The sequence below is a fragment of the Giraffa tippelskirchi genome, chromosome 3, assembly GCF_054371585.1.
Source record: "Giraffa tippelskirchi isolate mGirTip1 chromosome 3, T2T-mGirTip1v1.2.pri, whole genome shotgun sequence".
Classification (NCBI taxonomy): Eukaryota; Metazoa; Chordata; class Mammalia; order Artiodactyla; family Giraffidae; genus Giraffa; species Giraffa tippelskirchi.
Window position 1 is genome coordinate 183,987,712 of NC_137277.1, and position 27,942 is coordinate 184,015,653.

Below are 27,942 nucleotides of genomic sequence, written 5' to 3' on the forward strand. Positions count from 1 at the left end.
TCACATACTCCCCGTCACACACTCCCCATCGCACATTCCCACCAAACTGGAGCAGCTCAACCACCCTGAGGGTTAGGCCCCGCCCACTTGCACGTGTGAACTCTAAGTCCCCAGGCCCTGCAGCCCCGCCCTACCCACTCCCGACACCACTGGTCCACCCTCCACTGAGGCTCACCCCAGAGAAGCACCTTGGTTTATGCCAGAGGGGCTGGCACACTTGGCTCCAAAAGTCACCACCTCCCTTCATACTGCTGATGAGAACGTAAACATTTCCACAGTTTCCTGCTGTGGAAAACTGGCAATTCTGCAATAAGGTAAACACAGAATTACCATATACACATAAGAGCAACCTCTTACATATGCCTCCAAAAGGACTGAAAACACGTGTGCACCCAATAACAAGTACGTGAATGTTCAAAGCAGCATTATTCATAATAATAGCCCAAAGTAAAGCATCCCAAATGTCTATCAACAGGTGAATGGATAAACAAAATGCAGTATATCCATACAAAGGAATATTATTCAGACATAAAAAAGAAATAAAGCTGACACGTGCTGCAACATGGAAGAACCTTGAAAACATCATAAAGGTCACATATCGCGTGATTCCATCTATGTGAAAGGTCCAGAGTAGAAAACTGCATAGAGACAGAAAGCGGACTGGTGGTTGCCAGGGACTGAGGTGGGGGTGGGGGGTACATGGTTCCCATCTGGAGGGATGAAAAAGTTCTGGAGCGGGACAGTGGTGATGACCACACAACACTGGGAGTGTGCTTAATGCTACGGAATGGTCCACTTTAAAATGGTTAAAATGATAAACATTATGTGTATTTTACCGGCAATTATTTTTAAAAAGTCACCATCTCACAGAGCAGTCTAGGCATTTCCTTGGTGCCCCACCCCCAGCAGCCTCTGCAGCCTTGCTAACATCAGACATTGGGGTCTCTGGCACTCCAAGACTGGAGAGGGGGGTGCTGGCTCAGGCCCCCCCAAGGGGCAGCACTGCAAGCGTCAGACGCTTCCCAGCTAAGCTGGTGGGGCTGCTACAAGGGCCGCTGGGGACATAAACACACCCTAGGAAGGCGGGCACGGACGAAGGAACAGGAATGCATTTCAGCTTTCGGCGCCTCTCTGCGGAAACTGCACAACTCAACACAGGCTGCTGCTGAAAACACCGTGACCCCGGGGGAGAAAGACACCACACACTTTTCAGTCCTGTGACGAGGAGGATGATAAACCAGCACTGACCAGCACTGGGCGTGCAGCACCTGTTACCCTGGCGGGATGAACGGACCTAAATATTCAGACTATAACACGCTCAAACCACTACAGGAAACGTCAGAATGATCAGAGTGACATGGCAAGAGCCAGGACTACCAGGCTGCCACCGCACAGGGGCTGCTTTGAACCAGAGCTTTCAGGATGTCTTCCAGGTGTTCAGTCCAGCCTGTTTTCCATCCCGAGCTGAGGCCAGGACCCAGGGTGGCTTCTGCAGCACTGGTGGAGCTCAGATATCAGGGAGACCATCTGGAAGGGTGGCCAGGGTGCGAATGCCCCCTAAACACACCTTAGATGGTAGGATCGCAGGGACTTGGCCACATGATCCTCCCTTCAGTGGTCAGGGGCACGGTTTCAAGAGACCACGCCCCACCGGAGCAAAGATAACGGCCAGAAGCTGAGTGGTGGGATTATCCGGTCCCTGCTTGCGGTCACAGGGAAAAGACAAAACCCAGCATTACCACTGCACAAAGTCTCCCTTTCCTCCAAAGCAGTGAAGACTGAACCCTGCCTTCTCCCTGCACACACGGCCTCCTCTTGTCACTGAGGAAGGAGCTGGCCTGCCAATCTTTAGCGTGTGGTCAGGCCGGAGGACGTACATACCCTACTTCCAGGAAGGAGGGGAAAGAAGGGCTCCTCCTGTTCTGCTACAAGGCTGAGCTCCTCCAGCTTCAGGCCAGGGAAGAGCCACACACCGGGCTCAGGTTGGCTCTTCGTTTCTTACTGAAAATCAAAGAGCAGACGGCTCCGAGCACCGGCTCTTCAGAGCAGAGGTCCGGACACACAATCAGAAAACAAAGGGAAGAAACGGATGCTCTGATTCTTGATGCCAGCAGGGAAGGAAAGCCGTGGGGTCTGTGGCTGGTGAAGACAGTGCTCTGAAGCTGGGAGGTGGTTGAGGAAGAGATGAGACGAAGGGCAAGCAGCTCAGGACAGCGTGCTGGACTGCAAGCCTGCGTGAGCCTGAGAGCTATGCGCGGGGCTCGGGGGCCCCCAAGTGTGGCAGAACCAGTCAGAGGAAGGAAAAAGAAGGCTGGCGAGGCTCCCTTGGTCCCTTGGCCACCTGCCTCTGTCTGCTTCCCAAATCTCTATTCTTTCTCTAAAATACTTAGGCTCCTGCAGGCTCTGATGCCTGCGCCTCTGGGTCCAGGTTTTCGAATGGCTTCACACTCCAGCCTTCAACCCCTAGCAGGTCATCCTTCTGAATCCACATCCCCTGTGCCATTGCCCCCAGTCAGTCCTAAACCCATATTTCCAACCACCTAGAATTCACAGGTGTCTGGAAGTTTTGTTTAATCGTGTCTAGAATTCAACTCATCTCCCCCTCCCAGGATTTCTCACTGTCCCCACTTCTTGATGTTCCTATCTACCCCCAGGTAGAAGGGGGTCCCCAGTGGCTCAGCAGTAAAGAATCTTCCTGGAATGCAGGAGACATGGGTTCGATTCCAAAGATCCCCTGGAGAAGGAAATGGCAACACACTTCAGTATTCTTGCCTGAAGAATCCCATGGACAGAGGAGCCTGGTGGGCTACAGCCTACAGGGTTGCAAAGGGTCGGACACGACTGAAGCGACTCAGCATACACCCCTCAGGTAGGAACGCTGGTCATTCCAAACTTCACCTCCCATATCTACTCCTATGTCATACCCCCAGAGCCTCTTGCTATCTGACAAGTCCCCTCCACCTGGAATTCTCCACATTTGCCTGAAACACTGACCTTTTCCCTAAGCTCACATCAAAGCTGGTGTGACCCCCAGGGCTTTGTTCACCCCATGACTGGGGCACCTCCATGGTGTCACAGCTGTGCACACATGTCTGCCTGTATGTGGTGCTCAGGGACAGAAGCCTCATGCTTGTATCCTCAGCATCTAGGGCACTGCCTGGCAGGTGGTAAGAACAAGGTAAGTTTTCTGGAAAAGTTGAGCTGGAATAAAACAGATAAGTGGCAGGTAGTTAATATTCCTCTCACTGCGTATCAGCTCAACTACATTATTTCATTAGGTCTGGTTTGGACCTGTTTGACAACTAGGTTTCCAACACGAATCAGCTCTGCAAATTCCAGCAGTCACATGAAGGCGGTTTCTAGAACAAGAACGACAGGGGGAGAAAAAAAACAGCAGCTCAGAGAAGGAAGGAATGAAGGTTGCATCAAGAGAAAATGAAAGGAGAGGAGGTCAGGCCCAGAAAAACCCCAGACCCTCTCCAAACTGAGGAATGGCATCCACCTGGGGTGGGGGTGGTGGGGTGGCAGAGGGGGACCCACGCAGAAATGCCTCGGCATCTAATTAAACATTTTAGACTCCACTGCACACAAGAAGGAAACCTACGTCCCCCACGGAACCCTGACAAATCAGTCGTTTCCAACCAATCTATCACCATAGCATCTGGGCACCTCAGGAAGATGAAAATAAGACCAATACATAAATGAAAACCAATATATAAACAATCGTCTCCCCGCACAGGCCTCCAGGAAGCCACAGCTACAGCCATCTGCCAAGTTCCAGCCTCGTCACTGCTTCCCGCAGCCAGAGGCCTCTGAGGAAGCACGGTTTAATATAAGATTTAACAGCAGAAGGAAATTTCTTCTCTGAAGTCTGCCTTTCCATTAATGCTCCTACGCTAAATGTCCACCGCTTGAAGCTGGAATGAAATAAGTTTGGCATTAATAGGACTTTGTTCTACATGCCACGTCAGCCAAAGAATTTGCTAGAAATAGTTGGGGCAGATTGACGAAAGATTGCAGCTTGGCACAGGTTGAAAATTCAAAGGTTTCTTGCATGGAAACGGAGCTCTCGGGGGGCCTGTCACTAAGCCGTGGGAAGGAGGCTCACGCTCATCCATGGCGTATTTTCACCTCCTGCGAATTCCACGCGGAGGGGGCCTGGGGAGATGTGATCTGATCAACCCAGGACAGCAATTCTCAGATTCAGTCACATCCAACACCTGGCAAGGCAGTGATGATATGAAATTGCAGCACTCCTGCCCTGAGCCTGAACACCTAGGACTGGGTTCGGCTCTTTTACTTCAGTATCTTTTTCCTGATCATCTGTGATTTGATTTTAGGGCTCAAGCAGCAACATAAAAGGCTGCTCTGTCAACTGGCAAGGGGCAGAGGCAGCCACAGTAGTGGGGGTGAGAAATCAACTTCTGGACAAGCAAATATTTTCATTCCAGATGTTTATGTTCTGCCTGCTTCCCCCAAAAAAGATTTATGTGGGACAGGCAAATATTTATGCAGTTAACCAAGGTTTCCTTTCTTCCATGCATCTGTATATAGAGGGAAATGATTCCAACACACAACACCATTACACAATGAAATTCCTTAAAGCCAAGAGATTCATCTCTAATTTCCTTTAGCTCATATAGCCTTTGGTGTGTATAACAATTTGTCTTTCCAAGATCTTTTTCTTTAAATAAATTTATGGCTTCTCTTGATGTTAATAGTTTATGCTCTTAACACTGGAAAACTCAGTTTTAATTGAGTCTTTTCGCCAGCACGTCTGACCCGATCCTGGTCTTAATAAATATAGAAACCTCTTCCATAAGTGGGTAAAAGGAAAATAGAGTCAGAAAGGAGATACAGCCTAAGTGAAGACGAGTCCTGAAGCACAGCTGTACATTAAAACCGTCTGGGAAATGTTTAAAAATCTCAGTGCTTGTGCTATATTCCGGACCAATTAAACCAGAACCTCTGGGGTAGGAACTTGGGTATCAGTATTTACTGAGACTCCTGGGGAGTTCTAGACTGCAATCAAGGTTAGAATCCCTGTTCTAAAGATTCATGAGACCCGTTCTGGTCAATGTCAAACAAGACTATGACAATTTCTACTTTATTTCATCCCAGAGTGAAAACTCTTCCTCTAAATGATCAACCTTGACCCTTCAGATAACGTAATAGAAGGAATGTTAACCAAAGAGTCAGGAGAGGAGGTCTGAGTCAGTGCATCACGATTTAAACTGGCAGGGACTGGAGCTGGTCACTTGCTGCCTTCGCAGGGTGTTCATTCCCTGAGCTATAAAAAGGGATTATCGCCCTGCCATGTATGCCACAAGGGTCTTGTGAGGACAAGCTAAACTCTTAATGGGATGCAAGGGCTCAACTAAGAATATCACACACACAAGGAATCTTTGATCTGATCTGTCCACGAGATTAGGTATCAGCCCGGTCCAGCCTCTACTCCCCTTCAAAGCAGGCCACCTGGAAATTCTTTCACGGAGAATTTAAAGACAATGGACGGTACAGGGAGCAGAGTCAGAAACCTCTTCTCTGACATGCAAGAAAACTTCAAGTTCCAGGGCTGACAAACTGCTCCCACTGGTGCCAAATTTGAGAGCACTTTACTCAGATCACAGAGAATCTGATTATGCTTTAATCTAATCCAGTGCCTAATCACAGGAAAGGCTAAGGCTGTTTGTCTCCCTCAACCCCATCTGGACCAATGCCACTCTGGTACCATTCTTAGTTACTCAAGGATTGATAATCAGAGCTCCTACCATGATTACAGGGCCGCTATTACACAACACCACCTCTGAGACTACATCAGTGTGAAGTCTCTGCCCTTTGCAAAAGTATACACCCCGAAAGACCTGCATCTGAAACCGCTAAAGAAGCCTCTAGACTGAGCTGCTATTTCTCTGTCAAAACACCAACGTTTCTCTATAAAAAGTTTCCTTATAGTCTAAAGCAGGAAAATTGATTATATTTCTAGGTTGCTCTCTAAAAGGTCCAGTTCTGAAAGCAAGAAATTTAAGTCTTCTTTTCCCACTGATTCTTATCATTAAAAACCAAGACTACTCCAGAGCTCTGTAAAGTATGTGACAGACGGAGAATGGCTTCTGGGAGAGCTGAAAAAGAGGAAGTTTTGCTGATTTAGGTTAAGAACACAAGTACAGAAAAACAAAAAAGGTGCCAATGTCTTTCCAAGAGATCGGCATTTACTTGGCAAAGTTTAGGTTTAACCTCTGAAAAGCTCATTCTAGGAATGAAAGTGGAGGAGAGAGATCTTAAAGAAGAGACCTGTAACTTTAATTCAACAATCCCCCCTACCCCAAATGAGACGAATGAAACTAAAGATAGCCTTTGCAATAACATACTACATTTATTTCAGATTGAACTTTGCTGAATGAGGGGAGATAAGAGATCAGACCCACAGCCGTGTAAAAATCCTTCAGCCATGTATATTTAGCTTCCTTCTGACCAATACTTAGCAATTTGGCCTATACGAATAGCTTTTTTATGTGGGGATTTACAAACCAAGTTTCTAAAAAGTCATCATTAGAGTTAAGGTAGAGAGGCTAAAGAAAATATTTGAGAGATTAAAAATTTCTGAGAGGAAAGCCACAGTAATGGAGACTGCTAGAACGTCACAGATAGCAACAAATATTTCTTCTAACACCTCAAAGCAGATGAGCAAAAAATGCACAAATAATTTCAGATGACATCAACCAGAAATTAGACACCCCTTTGAGAACTACTGTATTTATTCAGGATATAATTTCAACACAAAATTATATTTCATGCATCTCAGACCAACTACCAAAAGTAAATAAGAATCTTTAAATATCCAAACTGAACCAAAATATGTCAAGTTTATATACTTCACTCAGGAGTCTTCTGAGAACTACTCGAGGTCTATTTATTTGTACTTTGTATATAATGCTAACAAGATAGATTGAATGTTTGCTAGCCATCTGCAGATTAGAAAATAGCAAAATAGGAAGAGTAGAGAATAAACTGGCCAGAAGCAGGCATCTTGACAGCCCAGAGATGTAACAGCTGTCAGCCTAACAGAAAAGGGGGATAAAAACTACTTAAAAGCAGATTTTTACAAAAAGCAGATGAATCTAGAATCTCTAAAAAGTACATTCACAGTGTTTGGCATAAAATGTTTACCAATGAGTAGTTACATGAAGATGTAGGAAAATGTGACCCATAACCAAGAGATAAAACAATCAACAGGGATAGACCCAATAATGACAAGACTTTTTGAAAAGCTATTATAAATATGCCTTAGGATTTAAAGGACAAGCTGAAAACAATGAGTGAACACATGTGGAACACTGGAGAGCTCAAAACAATGAAAAAGGTCCAAATGGAAATTCTAGAGGTTAAAGTCACAACAAACAGTGGAAAATTCTTCAAGAGATGGGAATACCAGACCACCTGACCTGCCTCCTGAGAAATCTGTATGCAAATCAGGAAGCAACAGTTGGAACTGGACATGGAACAACAGACTGGTTCCAGGTAGGAAAAGGAGTATGTCAAGGCTGTATATTGTCACCCTGCTTATTTAACTTACATGCAGAGTACATCATGAGAAACGCTGGGCTGGAGGAAGCACAAGCTGGAATCAAGACTGCTGGGAGAAATACCAATAACCTCAGATATGCAGATGACACCACCCTTATGGCAGAAAGTGAAGAAGAACTAAAGAGCCTCTTGATGAAAGTGAAAGAGGAGAGCGAAAAATTGGTTTAAAGCTCAACATTCAGAAACTAAGATCATGGCATCCGGTCCCATCACTTCATGGCAAATAGATGGGGAAACAGTGGATGATGACTTTATTTTGGGGGGCTCCAAAATCACTGCAGATGGTGACTGCAGCCATGAAATTAAAAGACACTTGCTTCTTAGAAGAAAAGCTATGACCAACCTAGACAGCATATTAAAAAGCAGAGACATTACTTTGCCAACAAAGGTCCATCTAGTCAAAAGTGTGGTTTTTCTAGTAGTCATGTATGGATGTGAGGGTTGGACTATAAAGAAAGCTGAGCACCGAAGAATTGATGCTTTTGAACTGCGGTGTTGGAAAAGACTCTTGAGAGTCCCTTGGACTGCAGGGAGATCCAACCAGTCCATCCTAAAGGAGATCAGTCCTGAGTATTCACTGGAAGGACTGATGTTGAAGCTGAAACTCCAATACTTTGGCCACCTGATGCGAAGAGCTGACTCGTTGGAAAAGACTCTGATGCTGGGAAAGATTGAAGGTGGGAGGAGAAGGGGACGACAGAGGATGAGATGGTTGGATGGCATCACCGACTTGATGGACATGGGTTTGGGTAAACTCTGGGAGCTGGTGATGGACAGGGAGTCCTGGCATGCTGCAGGCCATGGGGTCGCAAAGAGTCAGACATGACTAAGTGACTGAACTGAACTGAGAGGTTAAAAAAAATACCTGAAAATTAAAAATTCACTGGGTGGGCTTAATAACAGATTGGACACTACAGAAGAAAAGCTCAATGAAATTGAAGATGGGTTAATAGAAAGTATCTACACCAAAGCGCAGAGATAAAGACTGAAAAGAAAATGAGCCGAGATTCAGTGACTTCTAGGAAAATATCAAGCAATTGAACTTACATGTAAGTTGAGTTCTAAAACAAAAGGAAGTATATTGGGGTACGAAAAATATTGAAGACCTAAGGGCCAGATTTTTTTCTAACATGATAAAAATATCAACCCGTAGACACAAGAAGCTCAACAAACCCCAAGAAGGATAAACAATTACATCCACCTTTAGGTAAATAGTCAAATGACTTAAAGAGAAAATCTTAGTAGCATCCAAAGGGAAGGGAAAGACATTACATGCAGGGGAATATACTCTGATCTTTCATCAGAAGCAATACAAGTTACAAGACAATGGTTCTTTCATGTGAAGAAAGGGGGGGGGGATCAACTTAAAATTTTCTATCAAACAAAAATATTCTTTTAAGAGGAGGGCAAATAGAGGCATTTTCAGAAAACAAAAGCTGCAAGAATTAGTCAACAGTAGAGCTACACTTAAAAAAATGTTCAGAGGAATTTGATTTATAGGTTCAAGGCAAATCTAATAAAAATCTCAGCGTGATTTTTCATAGAAACTGATGTCCTTATTCTCAAATGTACTTCAGAAATGTCAAGGACTTATAGTAACTGAAGCCTTTTTTAAAAAAAAAAAACGTTCAAAGATGGAGAAATCACACTACCTGTTTTCAAGACTTACTATAAAGCTCCAGCATCAATATAGTATGAATTGACAACAAGGACCTACTGTATAGCACAGGAAACTATATTCAGTATAATAATCTGTAATAGAAAAGAAACTGAAAATGAAGATACATAAGAAACTGACACACTTGGCTGTACAGCTGAAACTAATCCAGCACTGTAAGTCAACTACACTTCAATAAAAAAAACTTTAAAAAAGCCAAAAAAATGCAGGAAACAAACAGCAAGTGTGATTAAAGCCAATCACACTCAAAAAAAAAGATAGTATAAATTGGCATAAAGACAAATCAATAGAACAGAAGAGTCCAGAAACAGAACCACATACATATGATAAATTAACCTAAAAAGGTATCAAAGCAATTCCAAGGGGAAAAGAAAGCTTTTTCAATAAACAGCACAAAACAGCTAGACATTTAAATGGAAATAAAGAAACTCAACCACACACAAAAGTTAATTTGAAGTATATGAAAGACCCAAATGTAAAAACTAAAATGATCAAGCTGCTAGAATTAAAAGAAGACTATCTTCATGACCTCTGGGTAAACAAAATAAAATTTTTAATCCACACAAGAGTACAAATCAAAAAAGAAAACATTGATACACTAGATTTCATCAAAATTTAAAACTTCTGCTCTCTGAATGACACATTAAGAAAATGAAAAAATAAATCATAGAGTATGAATATAGAAATATATGTTATTGCTTAGTCGCTCGGTCATGTCTGATTCTTTTGCAAACTCATGGACTGTAGTCCACCAGACTCCTCTGTCCATGGGATTTCCCAGGCAAGCATACTGGAGTGGGTTGCCATTTCCTTTTCCAGGGGATCTTCCTAACCCAGGGATCAAACTTACATCTCCTACATTGGCAGGTGGACTCTTTACTGCTGAGCCACCTGGGAAGCCCATGCATATATACATCTGACAAATGACACACATCCAGAATATGAAAAGGAGTTCTAGAATTCAATAAGAAGATGATAGATGGTACAAATTAAAAAAATTTTAAAGTGGGGGGGCAGAAGATCCGAACATACACTTAAAAGGAAGATAAAGAAATGGCAGATAAACATATGAAAAGATGTTCAATAACAATAGTTAAAAGGAAAACAAAAATTAAAACTCCAACTAAATATTACTATACATCAAGTAGAATGGCTAAACCAAAAAAGGTGGACAATAGCAAGTGTAGGTGAAGATGCACAACTCTCACACATTGCTGGTGGGAGTATATAATGGTCTAACCATTTGGGAAAAACGTTTCCACTTTCCTATAAAGTTAAACATACATTTACTCTGTGAGCCAGCAATTATATTCGTAGATGTTGACACAAAAGAAATGAAAATATACCTACATAAAGACTTGTGCGTAAAATGTTCATAACAGCTTTATTCATAATAGCCAAAAACTGGAAACAACCAAAAGTTCCAAGCACAGGTGAATGAATAAACAAATTGTGGGCTATTCCTACAATGGAATACATCTCAACAAAAAGAAACAAAATACTGCTACACACAACATGAATGAGTTTCAAAAACACTAGCCTCAGTGAAATAAAGTTTTGCACAGAATGGCATATATTGTACTACTCCATTTAGTTGAAGTTCTAGAACAGGTGAGACTAATCTCTGGCAACAAAACAAAACAGTGTTTGGGTATGGATGATGGGGGAATGATTGAGAAGGAGCAGATGAAACTGGGTGATGGAAATGTTCTATATTTTCTCAGGGCTGTGGTTTACACGGTTTTCTGCAGTTGTTAAAATTTAGCAAACTGTATATTTAAGATCTGTGAATTTGCCTATATGTAAGTTACACTTAAATAAATAAGTAGTTTCCTTGGGCTCCAAAATAACTGCAGACAGTGACTGCAGCCATGAAAGTAAAAGATGCTCGCTCCTTGGAAGGAAAGCTATGACAAACCTAGACAGCGTATTAAAAAGTAGAGACATCACTTTGCCAACAAAGGTCTATAGAGGTCTACAGAGGTCTAGAGAGGCAAAGCTATGGTTTTTTTCAGAAGTCACGTATGTACGTGAGAGTTGGACCATAAAGAAGGCTGAGCACTGAAGAGCTGATGCTTTTGAATTGTAGTGCTGGAGAAGACTCTTCAGAGTACCTAGGACTGCAAGGAGATCAAACCCGTCAATCCTAAAGGAAATCAACCCTGAATATTCTTTGGAAGGACTGTTGCTGAAGTTACAATACTTTGGCCACTTGATGTGAAGAACTGACTCATTGGGAAAGATCCTGATTCTGGGAAAGATTGAAGGCAAAAGGAAAATGGGACGGCAAAGGATAAGACAGTTATATAGCGTCACTGACTCAATGGACACGAATTTGAGCAAACTCCAGGAGTTAGTAGAGGACAGAAGAGCCTGGTGTGCTTCAGTCCATGAGACTGCAAAGAGTCAGACATGACTTAGCAACTAAACAACCACCACCACCACCTGCTTCACAGAGTTGTTGCAAAAAAAATAAGGCAGTGAGAGACCAACAGTCTTACCTAAATGATTCATCAGGCCCTATGGGACACGCTGTATTGCACAGTGGATCTTATGGTGACCCCACATCACAGTAGAGGTGAAATGAGGGGAGAAAAATCTATCAGCCACTGAAAATGGTTGTTATTCAGTGAAAGCTATTTACCTAGAAGTTTCGACTATAGAGCAGCTGACTCCCAGAGCATGCCAGGGAAAAGCATAATTATTGCTTATCTGTTAAGGACACTAATCAGTATGCCCAAGTTTCTTCTGTACCACTGCAATACTGCACTAAAACAGATGGACAACCACCCTAGCCTTAGCCTTTAATTAATGAAAATTCAGAGTTAAGAGACATACTCAGACTCTCTTCTGAATAAGAGCTCTTCTGACCACCTGTCTGTCAAGTTTTGGGAGACCTCAACCCAGATCTTAGAAAACAGCCTTCTCAAGGGAAGAGACGTGTACAGCTGGGCCACCACACTGGGCCACAGCCTATAGCTGTGGCCTCCACGGTTTCAGTTTTCTTTGGGGATGGAGAAACCAAAAAGCTGGTCTGACTTACAGCTATCTCAGCCACACCCTGCATTTAAGAGAACCAAAACCATACTGCCTTGGCTATTAACCAGCCTCCAGAGCTGAGTGGGGGTGAACGAGGGAAGGGGGACTTGGATCCTTGGATCCTCAGAACTCCTTAAGGAATCTCCAGTTTCTTTTCTTACCATCATGTGCCATGAGAATTCAGAGCTTAAAAAATCTGTTTTTTCCCCCAAAGTATGCAAACACTAGTTCATAAGGCCTTGGTGCTGAGACAGTGGAAAATCAAGAACCAAAGCTTATTGTTTCAATGAGCCCGGTCTTTTGGGGGCTGCAGTTGCACAGAACTGGAAAAATAATCATCCCTGGTTCAGGACACTCATTCCTGCTCCAAGTATGTGAAAGTTGTTCAGTCATGTCTGACCCTTTGTGACCCCATGGACTGTATAGTCCATGGCATTCTCCAGGCCAGAATACTGGAGTGGGTAGTCTATCCCTTCTCCAGGGGATCTTCCCAACCTAGGGATCAAACCCAGGTCTCCTGCATTGCAGGCAGATTCTTTACCAGCTGAGCCACAAAGGAAGCCCAAGAATACTGGAGTGGGTAGCCTATCCCTTCTCTAGGGGATCTTCTCGACCCAGGAATCAAACTGGGGTCTCCTGCATTACAGGCAGATTCTTTACCAACTGAGCTATCAGGGAAGCCCGCTCCATGTATGGCACCTCTTTTAAAGTTAATGTAACAAATGTGCACCACTCTCTCTTGAATCCTGTCCATCATGCCCTTGTGAAAGCTTTCCTGACTTGGCCAATGAAAGCAAGGCAGGGAGAGAATTTCCTGAAGCTCCCGCCACCTCCCTTGGTGCAGATTCAACTTAGGATGCAGAGGCAACCACCTTCCCCATGCCAGAGGCAGTACCCATAGGCTGGTTGCCCACCTAGATTACCAAACAGCTTCCCTGCATGGGGCTTTCCAATCCGCGAGCCTGATTTATTTTTTTCAATAAGAGAAAAGATGTAAGTCCCTTTGAGCAAACTATGCATGATATATATCACAATATTTATTTTTGGTAGAGTAATGGATCAGTCTTCAGGGAGAGCTAGAGAAAAGGCATTTCTTGAGCTCGGATGTAAATCAGTCACTCTGAAAACTGCAGGGAATCTATATTCTTGCCCCCCTGCTAACAACAGTGTGGAATAAGCAGCTGACTTTTAAAAGTCATTGCACTATGTGTTTCTAAACCTAACACTAAAGACAGAGTTAAGGATGTGAGGCCTGAGAAATGACTGCTCCTGGAACGCTTGCACCAAGTCCCCAAAATAATGGTGCAGCTCATGATGAAAGTAGAGATCCACCCAACCTGTGGTTGTTAAGTTGTGGACCTGGTGGGGACAAGGTCTAAGCTTTGCTTTATTTGCAGTCCTCTTAGTTCTAAGAAGCACTTAAAAAGAAGGATGAAGTGTGTGACTGGGCGTACGATGTCAGGGTCTCCCAAGGGACCTGTCCAGTTATTATAGGCCAGTCTTCTTGTCTATATTAAATGTATCACAGAGCAGAAAATACATCAGGAGAGAAACTGAAGGACAAGGGGGTAAAAATCTTCGGTGGATTTTCAACTCAAACAGAGCTCTTCGAAGGAAAGCTATTTAAATTTGAGATGTTCCTGATATTAATTATCCTGAACATCTCACAGGCTCAGATTCACATGCTACAAAGAACACAAAGCCTTTTAATTTTCCTACCTGTCCCTGAGACTAGCGGTGATAAATCAGATATACAGAGAAACCACATGTGACTAACAAACCAGCCCATTAGTGGGGAGCAAAGATCATCTGCCAAGATGACTTATCTGGACATAGTCACACATCATAACCAGCAATGTCCTGGAGGCTTAAGACAGCAGGCATGGAAGGCAAGAGCTGGGGCACTCCCTGCCAAGTTTCAGGACTCCAGGGTAACTCGGGCATCCTCCAGATGCCTGCTATCCAGACATGAAAGATTTTACTCATGGCTGCCCCCCCCCAGTCCCTTCAAGTTGCACTTGGAAAATTACTGCAACTTCTAAAAGGCTTCTTGGGTCACAGAGCTGCTGACCCTCCAAATCTTGCTATGGTCTCTGCTCTGCAACTCTTGGAATTCTAGGTACCCTCAGGAAGAAGACCTGGCGTCTGCCACCAGCAACCTTAACTGTTAGTTAAAGATCTTTACTGTAGCCACTCATTCAAGTATCTGGGCTCCAACGAAGTATCAGATCCTATCCTAGGTGCTCGGGCAGATCGATAAATAAAGCAGGTGGGAACGGATAGGAGAGAAGACATCCCTAAATGCCAATCCCTTCATTTTACCAGGAAAACTGAGGCCCAGTGACCAATAGAAATTTTCACCTGAGGTTAGGGTTGATAGCTTGGCTAGGGCCTGAACCCAGGCTGGACACTCAAGACAACTGTGCGTACAGTCTTACACATACAGCAGTGCATAAGAGCACATTCTTCATACAGGTGAGGGGCAGCCCCCACTCTCACTGCCCAATTCCCTTTAACAAAAGCCCCCTTCACTGGAAGGGACAATTGAGGTTCTCTAGATCAGCAACTAGCCATCATCAGTAGGACCCAACACTGTCTGAAACCTTTCATCGGGATGTAACCCTGGCAAGCTCTTCACTCCCAACTCTTGTCATGTGTGAGAAAGGTCTACTGAACTTGAACAGCAGCCTACCTATGACCAAGGTCCCCTAAAATAATTATAACAATAATTTCCTGTATTATCATCAGATCTGTAAGGGAAGGCAGCCAGCAAGCCATTTCTCATTCTTTCCAACCCCTTTACTCTCCATGAGCCCAAGATGAGGATCTGTCACTAATCAATCCTATCTCTAAAGTTCAATATGGGTGACAGGAATACTTGGCTATGCAGTGCCAGGGATACAACTGTGAACACATCACCATCATCAACAAGAGCACAACACTGTCCCTGACTTCAAGGAACTGAGACAGGCTGAAAACAGAGCTGGGAAAAGCCCAACTGCTAAGAAGTCCCTGGCCAGACTGGCAGTCTACTTAGGGGCCGGGTCTGGAAGCCACAGTTTATGTGACCAGTCTCTTTTCCTCTTTCTCATCCCACTTTACAGAAGGAAAAATAAGGTCCAGGAAGGAGAGGAGGTTACCTGTCCAAAGTCAGACAGTTGATGATTGAGCTGACACTTGAATCCATGTTCTCTGGGTTCCCCTTTCCACCACACTGCCTCCTCCAAGGTTCCAAAATTACAAGTGAGGAGAAATCGTTGGTTCCAGTGACAGATTGTTTCCTGAAGTGTGAACACCCAGAACAGGCAGCCTCAACCCATCTTATCAGCAGAAACCTTGTGTCCATGTCCATCTCTCACACCAGAATGTTTATAAGTATACTTCGTCGATCTAGAGCCTGAGTGTCCAGTCTTCATTCACTCTCATTTATCACCCTCTCTGAATCATTCCTGATGTTTACTTCTGCTTTAAAAACCTCATCTTATAAGAACAGAGCCCTTTTTATCTGATGCTAGCTCCCCCTTTGCTCCTGGGGTCTAATCAATCCATGTCTGGAAATAAACAAGCCAGAGAGGAAAGCAGCAGTCCCTTTTCTGAAAACAGGCACCTTTCTAAAATGATCTACCCCTGGGCATGGCACAGATAGAAATTTAAATGAGAAGGAAATAAAGACATCCTCCAGCAACAGTCAAACGCATTCCTTATCAGGTGGGACACCAGGGAAGTTAACTCTGTTAACAGCTAAACCAGACACTGCCCACATTTTTTTTCGGGTTATTTGGGGAGGTGGGGGGAAGGGAGGGGTTCAAACTCCAGACACCTGAAGAGACAATAGGCTTCAAAATATAATAGCATATATAGTCCTGTCCCCTCCATTCTGAGGAGTTTAAGGTCTTCAAGACAGTAAAAGAGGGCTCTTTGAATTGAGGGCTCTTTGAATCTGTACCTTTAGCATTGAACAACTAAAGGTACAGACAAGCAGGCTTCTATCTACTACTAGGGGTGTACAGAGACGCCAGATAGAAAGATCCAGACACCTGGCAACTAACACAGACCTGCATCGTGTTACTTTATACTCACCAGCAAAGCAGAGTCTCCACACCTCCCACCATCCCCAGCCACTGCAGTAAGTCACTGCCCACAGCCTCTGCCCTCAAAGGAGGTTCTCTTGGTATAGAGGGGCAGAACTTGGCTCCCCACTAGCCAGTCCACTCTTCCCTCCACAGCTCCCAACCACAGGCTTTCAGAAATGGGTCACATTTTTAGATGCAAATGCAGAAAGTACTGCTTCCGAAGAGAGTAGTTAATTCTTAATCCTTTGGGGGATCTTTTTGAAAATCTAATGGCAGCTCTACACCCCATGAAAAACTGCACGCATGCGCTTTATACGTACTTTCACTGAGAGTCACTGCCTTCTAAGGAGGTCCGAAAGGGTTAATGTGCTCAGAGGCAGTTTTAGGAAAGGGAGCTGGAGTGGTTCAGGTGAGTATTCAACAACACAGCTCCTTAACCAGTGGGGGGAGAAATGATGCCCCTTTCTTAGCTACTGCAAGTTCCAAGCTTCAATTAACCTTTGGGATTTCAGTAAGAATTTGGAAACTGACAGTGCACACCTGCACACAAGAAACAAGGAATCCTCTTTGTGATTTCCGATCCTGACATCACAAAATGTCCAGCGATTGCTAGTTATTCAGTAAGATAGAGTCTCCACAGGGCTTAGCATAGAAAGCTGAGTAACAACAGCAGAGATAACTAGGGGAGAGGTGGGCGCTGGGAGAGAGGGTAGACTGCACAAGGGGAGGAGGGCAGCTCAGCTCTCCACTGGCTCTGAGCAGGTCTTGACAGGGCAGGTCCTGACCCTTGCTGCCTGCTCTCTCTGGAAATCAGAGCAGACTTGCTGACTGCTCTGCAGCAAACCAAGAGGTCCAGACAGAAGCAGTCCTTTCCTTCTGGGTCCACGGGGACAGGGGAGCATCTTCTAGATACTAGGGAGGAGACCCTGGCCCACTGCTTGCCCACAGCCCCCTCGTGGTCCGGGGGTGTCACTGCAGCCCCCTCCGCAGTGCTGGGCAAAATCCTCATGCAGGCGGCTCCAACAGCAGGAAGCTCTAACAGTGGTTGAGCAGAACATTTAGTTATCAGTGGCGGCTTGGCAACTGTCTCCAAGCCATGGTGAGGCTGCATTTGCTTTTGCTGTCTTAAACTAGGACTCAGATTCAGACTCAAAGTGATCCATCTAACCCCTCTCTGGTACAATCCCTACAGGAAACCAGTCCAAGACCTGCTTCATTAAGCCAATAACCTCAGAGCTTCTGTATCATTACCACTACCTAATTGATCACTGCTCCTTGTATCACATGCAATTATGTACAATTGTTCCAAAGCTCAATAGAAACAGTTAGCAAGAATGCAGGACATCTTCTGGCTTGTGGGTTGCTGGCTAGATTACAAATTACTTGCAGGACATCAAGTATCCTCCAAATTCTGGATTTCCAGGTAGCAGATCCTAAAGGGGTTTAGGAGATGTCATGACTTAAGGACACACAGTGAGAAAGAACATGGCCCTTGGCCCCTTCAAACAGAAAGGGTGCTCATTAATGAACCCCACTCCTGTATTCTTGCCTGGAGAATCCCCTGGACAGAGGAGCCTGGTGGGCTACAGTCCATCGGGTTGCAGAGTCGACTCCTGAAGCGACTGACCACGCATGCATGCATGCAACAACTCCACAGAAATCTTATTAGTATCTCCAAAAGGGAGGGAGCAAGGCCCACCTGGGCTCAGGACTGGACTAAAAAGACCAGACCCTGGGGGTGAGGGAAAGTTGGTCTAGGGCTTTAGCTACTACCTATCAGGAAAGCAGATGGTTAACTGAATCCAGCGCTGGAAAAGTGTGCAGGAAGGAGTGAAGGTGGGAAGTTTGGGAGGAGGGCCTCGAGTAGGTCAGGGAGGCCAGGGAGTGACTGGGGGTGAGTGAAGATGGATGGAAGTCCAAGAGCGTCTTTTATAACATTCTGTGGAAGGAGGAGAATCCTTACCTCCTTGATTTTCTCCCGCTGGGTTTGAACTAGACTCTGGGGCTCCTTACTCCTGTCGGCCCTAGTCCCCAGGACTGGGTGGCGGAGGCGGCTCCGGAATGCCTTGAAGTCAAAGCTAGAGCGGACGCTCCCCTCCTGGGGTCTGAGGGCCGTGGCACCGCCTCCCCGGGCAGCCGTGTTCTCCTCCCGTGGCCCGGTGGGGTGCGTGCGCCGCAGCCACCCTTCCCTGCGCCGGGAACCGGCTTGGCTGCCGGGGTCATCCTCGCCCGGGGCTGGAGCCGCGGGGGCCGGGTTGGGAGGTGACTCCTGTCCGCGGGCCCGCGGGTGGCTGGCGACTTGAGCCACCGCCTCCAGGCCGGGCTGCTGGGTCCGAGGGGCCAGGAAGAGGCGCTTGAGGCGAGAGGAGTTGGGCAGCAGGAACAGGGCCCCGAAGCACAGGGTGACCAGGCCGGAGAGGAAGAGGAGGAAGACGAACTTCTGAGGCAGCCGCAGCCCCCACGGGGAGGCCGGGACGAAGCCGGGCACTTTCCTCACGAGCATCGTGACCGGGCACGGGGCTGGGGCACGCTCAGCTCCGGCCGAGCTCCTGAGGTCCTTGGAGTCCAGGCACTTGTCAGCAGCGGGACTCGGCGAGGGGAGGTCGTCGAGGGCGCGCCGCCGGGGTGGGGGTCCCTGAGAGTTTCGCCCTTTGGGGGGGCTTGTTCCCGAAGTTCAGGGAGTTTGGAGAGAGTCCTCCCGCACCGGGACAGGGGGAGCGGCGGCGGCGGCGGCGGCCTCGGCGGGGCCCGGGCGAGCGAGGCAGGAAGGCGCGGGGCCCGGGCCCGCGAGGGTCGACCGCGCGCCGCAGCCTTCCCTCCGGCCGCCGCGCCGCCCCTCCTCGCCGCGGCCGGAGCCCGCGGGGCCCGCGCCCCTTCCCGCGCTGCGGCCGCCGCCGGAGCCAGTCACAATGCCGTCCGCGGCGCCCAGGCTTATCCGCGCGGAGGGGCGCCCGCAGGCCTCGTCCCCGAGCCGAGCCGCCCTCAGCAACCCCCCACCACCCTGGCCCAAAGTTTTAGCCTCAGAAGCAGTTTCCAGAAGGGGTCGACTCCCGGGGGCGAGAGGGCGACGCGGCCGGGCTGTCAGTGGCGCTCCGAGAGCGCGCTGGAGCGGCCAGGTCGCGACAGTGCCGGGGCTTTGGCTATCGGGACACGTCCTCAACTTTGCTCAGCCGCGGGGCGGGCGCCGGGGAGCTGGGGGTGGTGGTGGTCAGGCACTTCTGAGCCAGGCGGGGCAGGATTGGGGGGCTTCAGACGGGACCCCGGGAGCGGAGGGATGCCTGAGCCGGGTCCGAAGCGCAGCGCCGTTCGCGACCAGCCGCGGCGGGGGCAGCTGCAGCTGCGCTGGGGACGCGGTGGGGGGGGGGGGGTGTAGTGCGGGCTCCCGCCCCGCCAACTCTCGGTAGGGCTCCGGGTTCCCGCTGGGATCACCTGTTCCCGGTGCCCGCCGGCTCCGCGGAGCGCGCAGTCCCGGCTGCGCCTCCCCCGCTGCAGCTGGCGTCCTCGCCGCGGCCGCTCCAGACGGGCCGCCGCCGCCGCAGGCTGAGCCGCCGCCGCCGCCGAGCCTGCGCCCCAACACGCGCGCACACACCGCCCGGACGCCCCCGCCGCCGCCGCTGCGGCCGCCGCAGCTCGGGCTTTCACGGAGGCAGCGCCCGCGGCCCCGCCTCCCGCCGGGCCACGCCCTCGGGCCACGCCCACTGCGCGCGCCCAGCTGTCCGCCGCCGCCGCGGCGCCGCAGCCGGGCCAGTTGGCTTGGCGACCCGGGGTGGGGGAGTGTGCTGGGGCCTAAGCCCGAGTCCAGGAGAGGGCCCGGGACTCCAAGCCACGCCCCCTCCCTCCAAGGGCCGGCGCCGCCGCGCACAAGCCCCCCCCCCAGCCCACCAGCACCAATGGTCCAGCTGCGCGGGGTTGGCGAGGGCGGGGGATGGAGAGCTGCGCGAGGTCATTGGCTGCCTCGCAGGGATCCCCGTTGGGCTGCGGTCCCCCATTGGTTAGTGCTCGGCATTCGCCGGACTGGGAGCGACCGAGACACCCCCCCCACCCCGCCCCGCTTCTTGCCCCTGCCCGCGCGGCTCAGGTTGTTGGTCCCCTGGAGTGGGCAGGGGACCCAGCCGGTCTGCTAGGGCTCTGGCGGCCTTTCGGTAACCTCACTCACCCCCTAGTGCCAGTCCAGAATTGGCAGGTAGCAGGGGGCTTGCCCGGGGGTCCCAGAGCTTCCGCGGGAGCCGTGGAGGTGCTGCTGTGGCCGGCTGTGAGGAAGGGCTGGCTGAAGCCCCCCCGCCAGGGAGCTGTGGCCACGGTTGGGCTGGGTTCAGGCAGTGTTTCCACCGCATCCCCCACCCTCGCAGACCACAGCTCTGCCTTCCTTTTCCTATGGCCCCAAAACAGGCCGGGGCCCCTGGGTGGGGCAGGGAGAGATGCTAACCGCAGCGGAGCGAGGGCAAGGAAGGAGAAAGAACCTTGGTCGTGTGCGTAGAAGACCACACACATCATGTGACATGCGTACCCAGATGCCTGCGTGTGTTTATGTGCGCGTGTGTGCTTCTATGCCTAGATGCAGATGCACTCAGAGATTACATGTGGGTGTGTACCTGCACACAAACTTACGCTTAGTTTAGGTAGAAGTGATTTACCAAAGCGCATGTAGACGTATATACATATTATACATGTACTAATTTACATATTAGTATAAATAGTGACACGTACACACATACCCACATGATACTTACACAACAGGTCCAAGAAACACACACGTGTACACACTACCAGACATAGAGACACAGGTGTCACACACGTGTACACACTACCAGACAGAGACACAGGTGTCTCCACCCCAAGGCCCTCGCCCTTTCCTCCTCGGACTCGAGTCTCTCTCTGCTTTCTTCTCCTCCGATTAAACCTAACCCAAAGCAAAGAAACACTGTGCTGTGTGGGTCTTTCATGCAAAACACTTTATAGAGACAAATAACAGCAGAGGGAGAGACAAATTAAGAGGTGTAATAGGCAAGAGGGAAAATATCTGCTTTCAGCTGCAATTTAAAATGAAATGCAGCGTTGATGAGACAGAAAATACTGCAGGGAGGCCTTTCTGACAGAAGCGGCCCAGGCAGACTCTCACCTCGTAAATCTTGCTTCTTCCCTGAGGCCTGTTACCGGTGGGACTCTGACATCCTTCTGCCTCTGGCCAGGCCACTGACAGCAGACCCTCCCCTGATGTTTAAATACCTTTGGCATGTCAATTTCTTTCCGTTGAAAATAAAAGATTGCTCTGGGTAACAGGTGCAAATATTTTGGTCACTGGAGATGCATAGTTTCTCCCCACCCTACAAGCACACCCAACTTAAAAATGTGAAATGCCAGTTGAGGTGTTTCAGTCTCTCATGAGTTTGACTGGCAGGAGTCAGGTGCCTGGAACCAGCTGTGAACATCAGAGACAAGCATGTGGTCCACTTGGATGCAGGAGCCCAGCGATCTGGCCAGGCTTCTTCCAATCTCTATTGCCCAAGCGTCTCCCTACTGGGACCCACCTTGGGCAGAGGGAGGCTTGTCTTTGGAGAATCAGACAGGAAGCCAGCAGACGCTGGAGGCACCCCACAGCATACCACATTGAGAGTGTAGGGGCAGTCACTGTTCAGTCCCCTGAGAAGGGAGGACCCAGAAGGGGAGGAGGGTTGGCAGCGTCTCAGAAGGCTATTTGAACTGGATCCTCACTGTGATTGTGACACGTGACCAGTCTCTGGTATGCTGGTGAGCCAGGGTAGAAAGTGAGGCTGCAACAGGATTCCACAGACAGCCTACAAAAAAAAAAAAACCAGAGCCTGGGGGGACAACTCCATTTCAAACCAATGTCATGTTGGTGATTACATGATGTTGGTGATCCCATAACCTTCTATACTCTCCCTAGCAAGCTGGCTGAGGGCCCATCTGGAGGTCTCATTCCACCCTCATATCCCTAACCCCTGTAGACCTCACACACATGGCTCTTCTCCCACTGGATTTTTACTATTGATATGCTGTCCCACAGCAGACTTAGTTCCTCACAGCAGGGACAATGGCTCGTTCACCTCTCTAACTGCCCTAAGTCTTAACTACAATGTCTGGCACATGAGTGCTGTGTTTGATGAGTAATGAATGAATAGGTGTGGGAGTGGATGCCCATTTCACAGGTGAGGAAACCAAAGCTGAGGGGAGAGAATAATAATGAATCAACATTTTCAATGTGCTGAATACATGTTGCTTCATTTACTTGCAGAACATTCTAATGAGGTAGATATTATGAATAGGCTCATTTTACAAATAAGAATACTAAGGCTAGAGAGAGATTTAGGATAAGTTAACAAGCATCTTTCTCAGTTCACTTCAGAAACTCAAGTGGGACTGGAAACAGAAATAAATAGCATTGAAAAATCTATTCTGTCAACAAATAATTACTGAAATTAGATACTAGGTATTGCTCCAGTCTCAGATTGGTCAAAGATGAGCAAATCATGGTCCCGGTCGTTATGGATTCATTCTCAGTAAAGAGCTATTTACTGAACATCTACTATGTGCCAGGGGCTGGAGAAAACAGCCCCAAATAAGGCAGATGTGAAGCCTAACCTCAGGGAGCTTCTTGTCTAAGAGGCAAAAGGAACCAGTTCAGCATCAGGAAGGGAAGCACCATGCACTGGGCCCTGGGCTGTGTGCTTTGCTCTCATCCTGGCTGCTCTCACAATGACTGTTTCTGAAGTAGGCATTGAGATCCCAGCTTAAGAGATGGGGAAACTCAGGCTCAGGGATGTGACATGACTTGTCCACACAGGGAAAAAATTGCAAATATAAGAGAAAACCAGATTCATCCGGTGCCGGGATCGATGCTCTTTCTGTTAATAATACTAATAGTAACTAAGCTTAATGGGGCACACACTATGTGCCAAACACTTAAAATCGCATTGCATAGAAGTTCACTTAGTTAATCCTTACAACAATCCCATGAGATAGCAACTACTGTTACTGGCATTTTACAAAAGAGGAAACTAAAGCACAGAGATTTTAAGGATCTTACCCAATGTCACTCAGCTGGGAAGTGGCAGTAGAGAGATTTGAACCCAGTTGGTCAGGCTCCAGAGCCCTTAAGTCTTTCAGAGGCTATTGCTCCCCGTGATACAGTGCCAAGAGAGCAGGTGCTGTAGGGAGAGCTGGGAGAGAACATTGGCCTCAGGCAGAATTTTCACAGGCTTGTTGGGAGGATTATATGAGTTCACTCAGCCATTCAGTAAGTATGTATCGGGTACCTGCTATGTTCCAGGCAATATACTAGGCTTTAGCGAAATAATGAGGAGCAAAGATAGATATATTGTTCCCATCAAGGAGATTACAGTCTTAAAGGGAAGAGGAGTTAAATAATCTCCCAAATCAATCTGCAAGCTGAGATAAAAGTGAGAGATGTTGCTCTAAGAATGATAGACCTGGACCTAGACTGGGATTGAGAGAGAAGTGGTCAGGGAAGACATCCTCTAAGTGGAATTACCTAAGCCAAGTGTGATGGTGAGAACACCCAGGCTGAGGGGACAACATATGCACAAGTCTTGGGGTGGAGAGAATATGCTAACTTTTGAGAACAGACTAGTCAGCATGTCTGGAGCAGAGAGAGTGAAAGGGAAAGACAGGAAGCATCACTGAATGATTTAGGGCAGAAGCAGGACTGTGTGTGTAGGGGTGGGTGGGTGGGGGAATCCCGATTAACATTTTTAAAAGGCTACTGTAGCTAGACTGGGAAAACAGAATGGAAGGCAGGAGTGAATGAAGCGGGTGCCTTTCAGAGGATATTGCAATAGCCTATGGTGGCTTGGATTGGGGAAGTGGGAGATGGACAGGCCCACAGGATCCAAATCGTACTCAGAATCCAGAACTCAGAGGACTTGGTGAAGGCTTGAGATTGGACTTGGATAGAGAGAGAGATGCATGCAAGGATTCCTCGGTCTCTAACTTGCCAGGGGACAGGGGCACTTGTTGAGAAGGGAGCAGTGAATTTTGCTGTAAGAGGCTTAACATCTGCTCATTGAGAGTCTTCTATGCAGTTGGTGCAGAATCTTAATCTCATACAGTCATTGTCTGTGTTAGTCGCTCAGTCGTGTTCCACTCTTCCATTCCATGGATTGGAACCCACCAGATTCCTCTGTCCGTGGAATTTTCCAGGCAAGAATACTGGAGAGGGTTGCCATTTCCTTCTCCAGGGGATCTTCCTGACCCAGGGATTGAGTCGGGAGACCCGACCTGTGTCTCCCACATTGCAGGCAGATTCTTAGAGATAAAGATAAGTTGACCCGAGAAACAACCATTGGGCAGCTTCCTTAGTGGCCTCCAGACAAAGTCAACCTGAGCAAGACAGGCACTAATGTCTGAGGGGCTGCTGAGTGAGAGCACACCAGGTTGGTCCAGAGATAAAAGTGCCTGCAGCTGTCTCAGTTTCTCTTCCGCAGGCTGCAGATACCTTGCTGTGCAGGGGGTGGCCGATTTCAGGATCACAGAGCCAGAATATCTGTTCTCACACGCATGAAAGTTTCCTTTCAACTCTTCTTGCTTGAGTCCCCAGTCCTGAGGTGGCCCAGTCAGCCAGTCAGAAGCAAGAGTTCTCAATGGGGAGCAATTTTGCACCCAGGAAACCCTGACCATGTTTGGAGATAATTGTGGTTGTCACCACTGGGGGAGGCATGCTGCTGGAATCTAGTGGATCAAAGTCAAGGATGCTATCAGACAGCTTCCAATGCACAGGATAGCGCCCCCTCCCCTCAAATTGCCCAGTCTCAATGTCAGTTGTGCCAAGGGTGAGAAACCCTGGCTTAAAACCAAAGCTTTGAAGTCAGAGATGCCTGGGTTTGAATCCTAGTTTTGCCTCACATTAGCTGGTTGTTCTTGGACAATTTATCTGGCCTCTCTGAGCCTCAAGTTCTCCATCTGTCAAATGGGGTGAATAGTAACACACACCTCAGAAAGATGATGTGAGGATTACTTGAGATAACTGGTCAAAAAGAGCCTGAAGCAAATGTTACGCTCATGAGCAGAGTCTGGGTTGACCTTATTTTTGATCTACCTCCCAAACTAAGTCCTTGGTATGCTGGAGAAGGGAAAGCAGGGTGGTAGGAACGCGGACCCTGGGACTTCCCTGGTGGGCCAGTGGTTGAGAATCTGCCGTCCAATACAGAGGATATGGATTCAATCCCTGGCCAAGGATCTAAGATCCCACATGCTGTGGGGCAGCTAAGCCCATGTGCTTAGCTAGAGAAGCCTGCGTGCCACAACTACGGAACCTGCACCCTCTCGAGTTCGTGCACTGCAATGAGCAGCCCACACACCAAAACCAAGATCCAGTGCAGCCAAAATAATTTAAAAAAGACAAAGTAAAAAGAACAAGAACCCCGGAGTCAGAGCACCAGTCTGGACTCCATCTCCTACCAGTAGCAAGACACTGGGAAATTACTCATCTCTTGAAGCACCCGTTTCCTTATCTGTGAAATGGGGATGATCACACAGGGTGGTTATGAGTACTAAAGGAGCTAATTGTACATATCTTAGCACAGAGTCTGGTTCATAGTGAGCACTGGATAATTGGGAACTAATGTTACAAAAGAATCAGTGCTGCTGCATTTCCCAGTAGCAAACAAGCTAGGAAGCAAACTGAAACTTTGTAAGTCAAAATTTCCAGGGAAGTTCTGATTTCAAATACTCTGTCCATGGTCTCTATGAGGACTCTTATTTGTCAGATCATACACACTGATGTTCATTTCAAAAAACATGGCCTCTACCTGGATTATAATAATAGTGCTATTGATGCACTCCTCTTGTACTAAGCACTGCTCAGGCCACCCCCTCCTCTCCAGGAGTTTCTAGATCATCCAGCTCAAAGGAAGAATGCTGCACGTGTGAAATCTAAGGATCAAGATGCCTGTAAGTAATTTCCAGTTAGAGGCAGAGCAGAGGTTGGCTCTTGTCAGTACTTGAGAATCCCATCTGAGGCCACTTCCACACATATAATAAGGGTTCTTCTCACTTTCACAGCCCTGAGTTACATTTACCTCACTGATGTTGTGAGGGTTAAATGAAATAATCCACGTTAATGTCTTAGCAGAGTGCCAGACATATCGCAGGATCTAAATGTTAGTTATTCTTATTTATGGTACTGGCACTTTTAAAGGGAAGGTAAAATAAATATCTTTGAATCTCATTAAAGTGCACTTCCAAAAGCTTGCACTTCCAAGCCCCACAAAGCTAGAAATGAAACACGATCTTTAAAATGTAACCCTGGCATAATTTGGTCATCTGGTTCTGCTTACTAATATCAGAGAGTCTTTATCTTTTGTTTAATGTGTGTGTGTATCTGTTTCTCAATGTCCACAGATGACTGAATTTCCAGATTCTATGCAGGGTATCAAACTATCTGTCCCTCTGGGATTAGGAATGTAAGCAGGAATTGTTGGGACCACAGGAACCAAACAAACAATCATGGGGAGTTCCCTCATAACCTTATCCATTATGTCATTCAAATGATTTCTAGAACCAGCTCAGTAAGCCAGAGTGGCACGACAACATCACAGTTACAGCCTTGACTCTCATAGACCTGCATACAAACCCAAGTCCTGCCAAGGTTACCAGGGGCTATGTAACCTTGGGTGGTCATCTCATCTGTTTGAGCCTCAGATTCCTTGGCTATAAAATAGCAATGAAAACAGTACTAAATTCAGTATATGTTAAATGTTAGTATTAAAAGAAATAAAGAAAAGCAAATTAGCAGGGTTGATAAGTGAAAGAGAAGAAAGATTGGGGTTTGATGCAGAAGTTCCATTAATTATCTTACTTGTCCCAAGTCCCAGCTCTGCCATTTGACTGTGAGAACTGGGCAGACCACTCACCTCTCTGAGCCAGTTTCTTCATCCATAAAAGAGGGGCCCATAAAACTCCCACGGGCTTCCCAGGTGGCTTAGTGGTAGAGAATCTGCCTGCCAATGCAGGAGACACAGCAGACCTGGGTTTGATCCCTGGGTCGGGAAGATCCCCTGGAGGAGGAAATGGTGACCCACTCCAGTATTCTTGCCTGGAGAATCCCATGGACGGAGGAGCCTAGCCAGCTACAGTCCATGGGGTCGCAGAGTCAAGACACGACTGAGTGACTTAGCATGCACACATAATACCCTACATGAGATAACCAGTGGGCAAGCACTTTGTTAGTGACAAAGCAGAAAAGCCATGTTTGTTGTGGTTATGATCCATTTTCAGAAAGAATTTTCACCATCTCATTAATATTTATTGAGCCTCAATCATAATTTTAAAATATCTGTGATGCTGTCTGAACTTTTTTATTCCATTCTACTTTTTTACTATCATTTAATTCTGTATGTTCTAAGGAAAGAAAAAAAGCTGGTAGAAACCAAGCTTATCATGTCCACCAAGGACTGCTGGAGTTCTGCCTCTGGGCACAGGGTAGGATCGCCCTGCCCCCTTGTGGTTAAGCAAAGCCACGTGACTGGCTCTGGCCAATGAGCTGTGAGCGGAAACAACAGGTGTCTAGGCCAGGACATTTAATTGTCA

At 47.4% G+C, this 27,942-nt stretch overlaps 1 protein-coding gene and 1 long non-coding RNA gene across 12 annotated transcripts in view; both read right to left on the minus strand.

Annotated features, from left to right (window-relative positions):
- Window positions 1–20,665, minus strand: part of MAN1C1 (mannosidase alpha class 1C member 1) — a 155,278-nt gene extending 134,613 nt beyond the window's left edge. For 6 of the 11 annotated variants that reach the window (XM_081586639.1, XM_081586638.1, XM_081586645.1 and 3 more), the window contains exon 1: window positions 18,341–19,990. In XM_081586639.1, the coding sequence (XP_081442765.1) occupies window positions 18,341–18,880 (540 nt within the window). In that variant the 5' untranslated portion in view covers window positions 18,881–19,990. Of the gene's footprint in view, window positions 1–175; window positions 305–18,340; window positions 19,991–20,533 lie in introns of those variants that run through there. The other 5 variants (XM_081586642.1, XM_081586646.1, XM_081586641.1 and 2 more) reach the window with 3 other exon arrangements.
- Window positions 20,666–21,304: 639 nt separating this feature from the next.
- On the minus strand, window positions 21,305–27,518 carry LOC145543817 (uncharacterized). Its single transcript, XR_014081065.1, has 3 exons — window positions 27,267–27,518; window positions 23,423–23,555; window positions 21,305–22,172 (listed from the first exon to the last, which is right to left on the minus strand). It is a non-coding gene; the product is annotated as an uncharacterized LOC145543817 (long non-coding RNA).
- Between the last annotated feature and the right edge of the window lie 424 nt (window positions 27,519–27,942).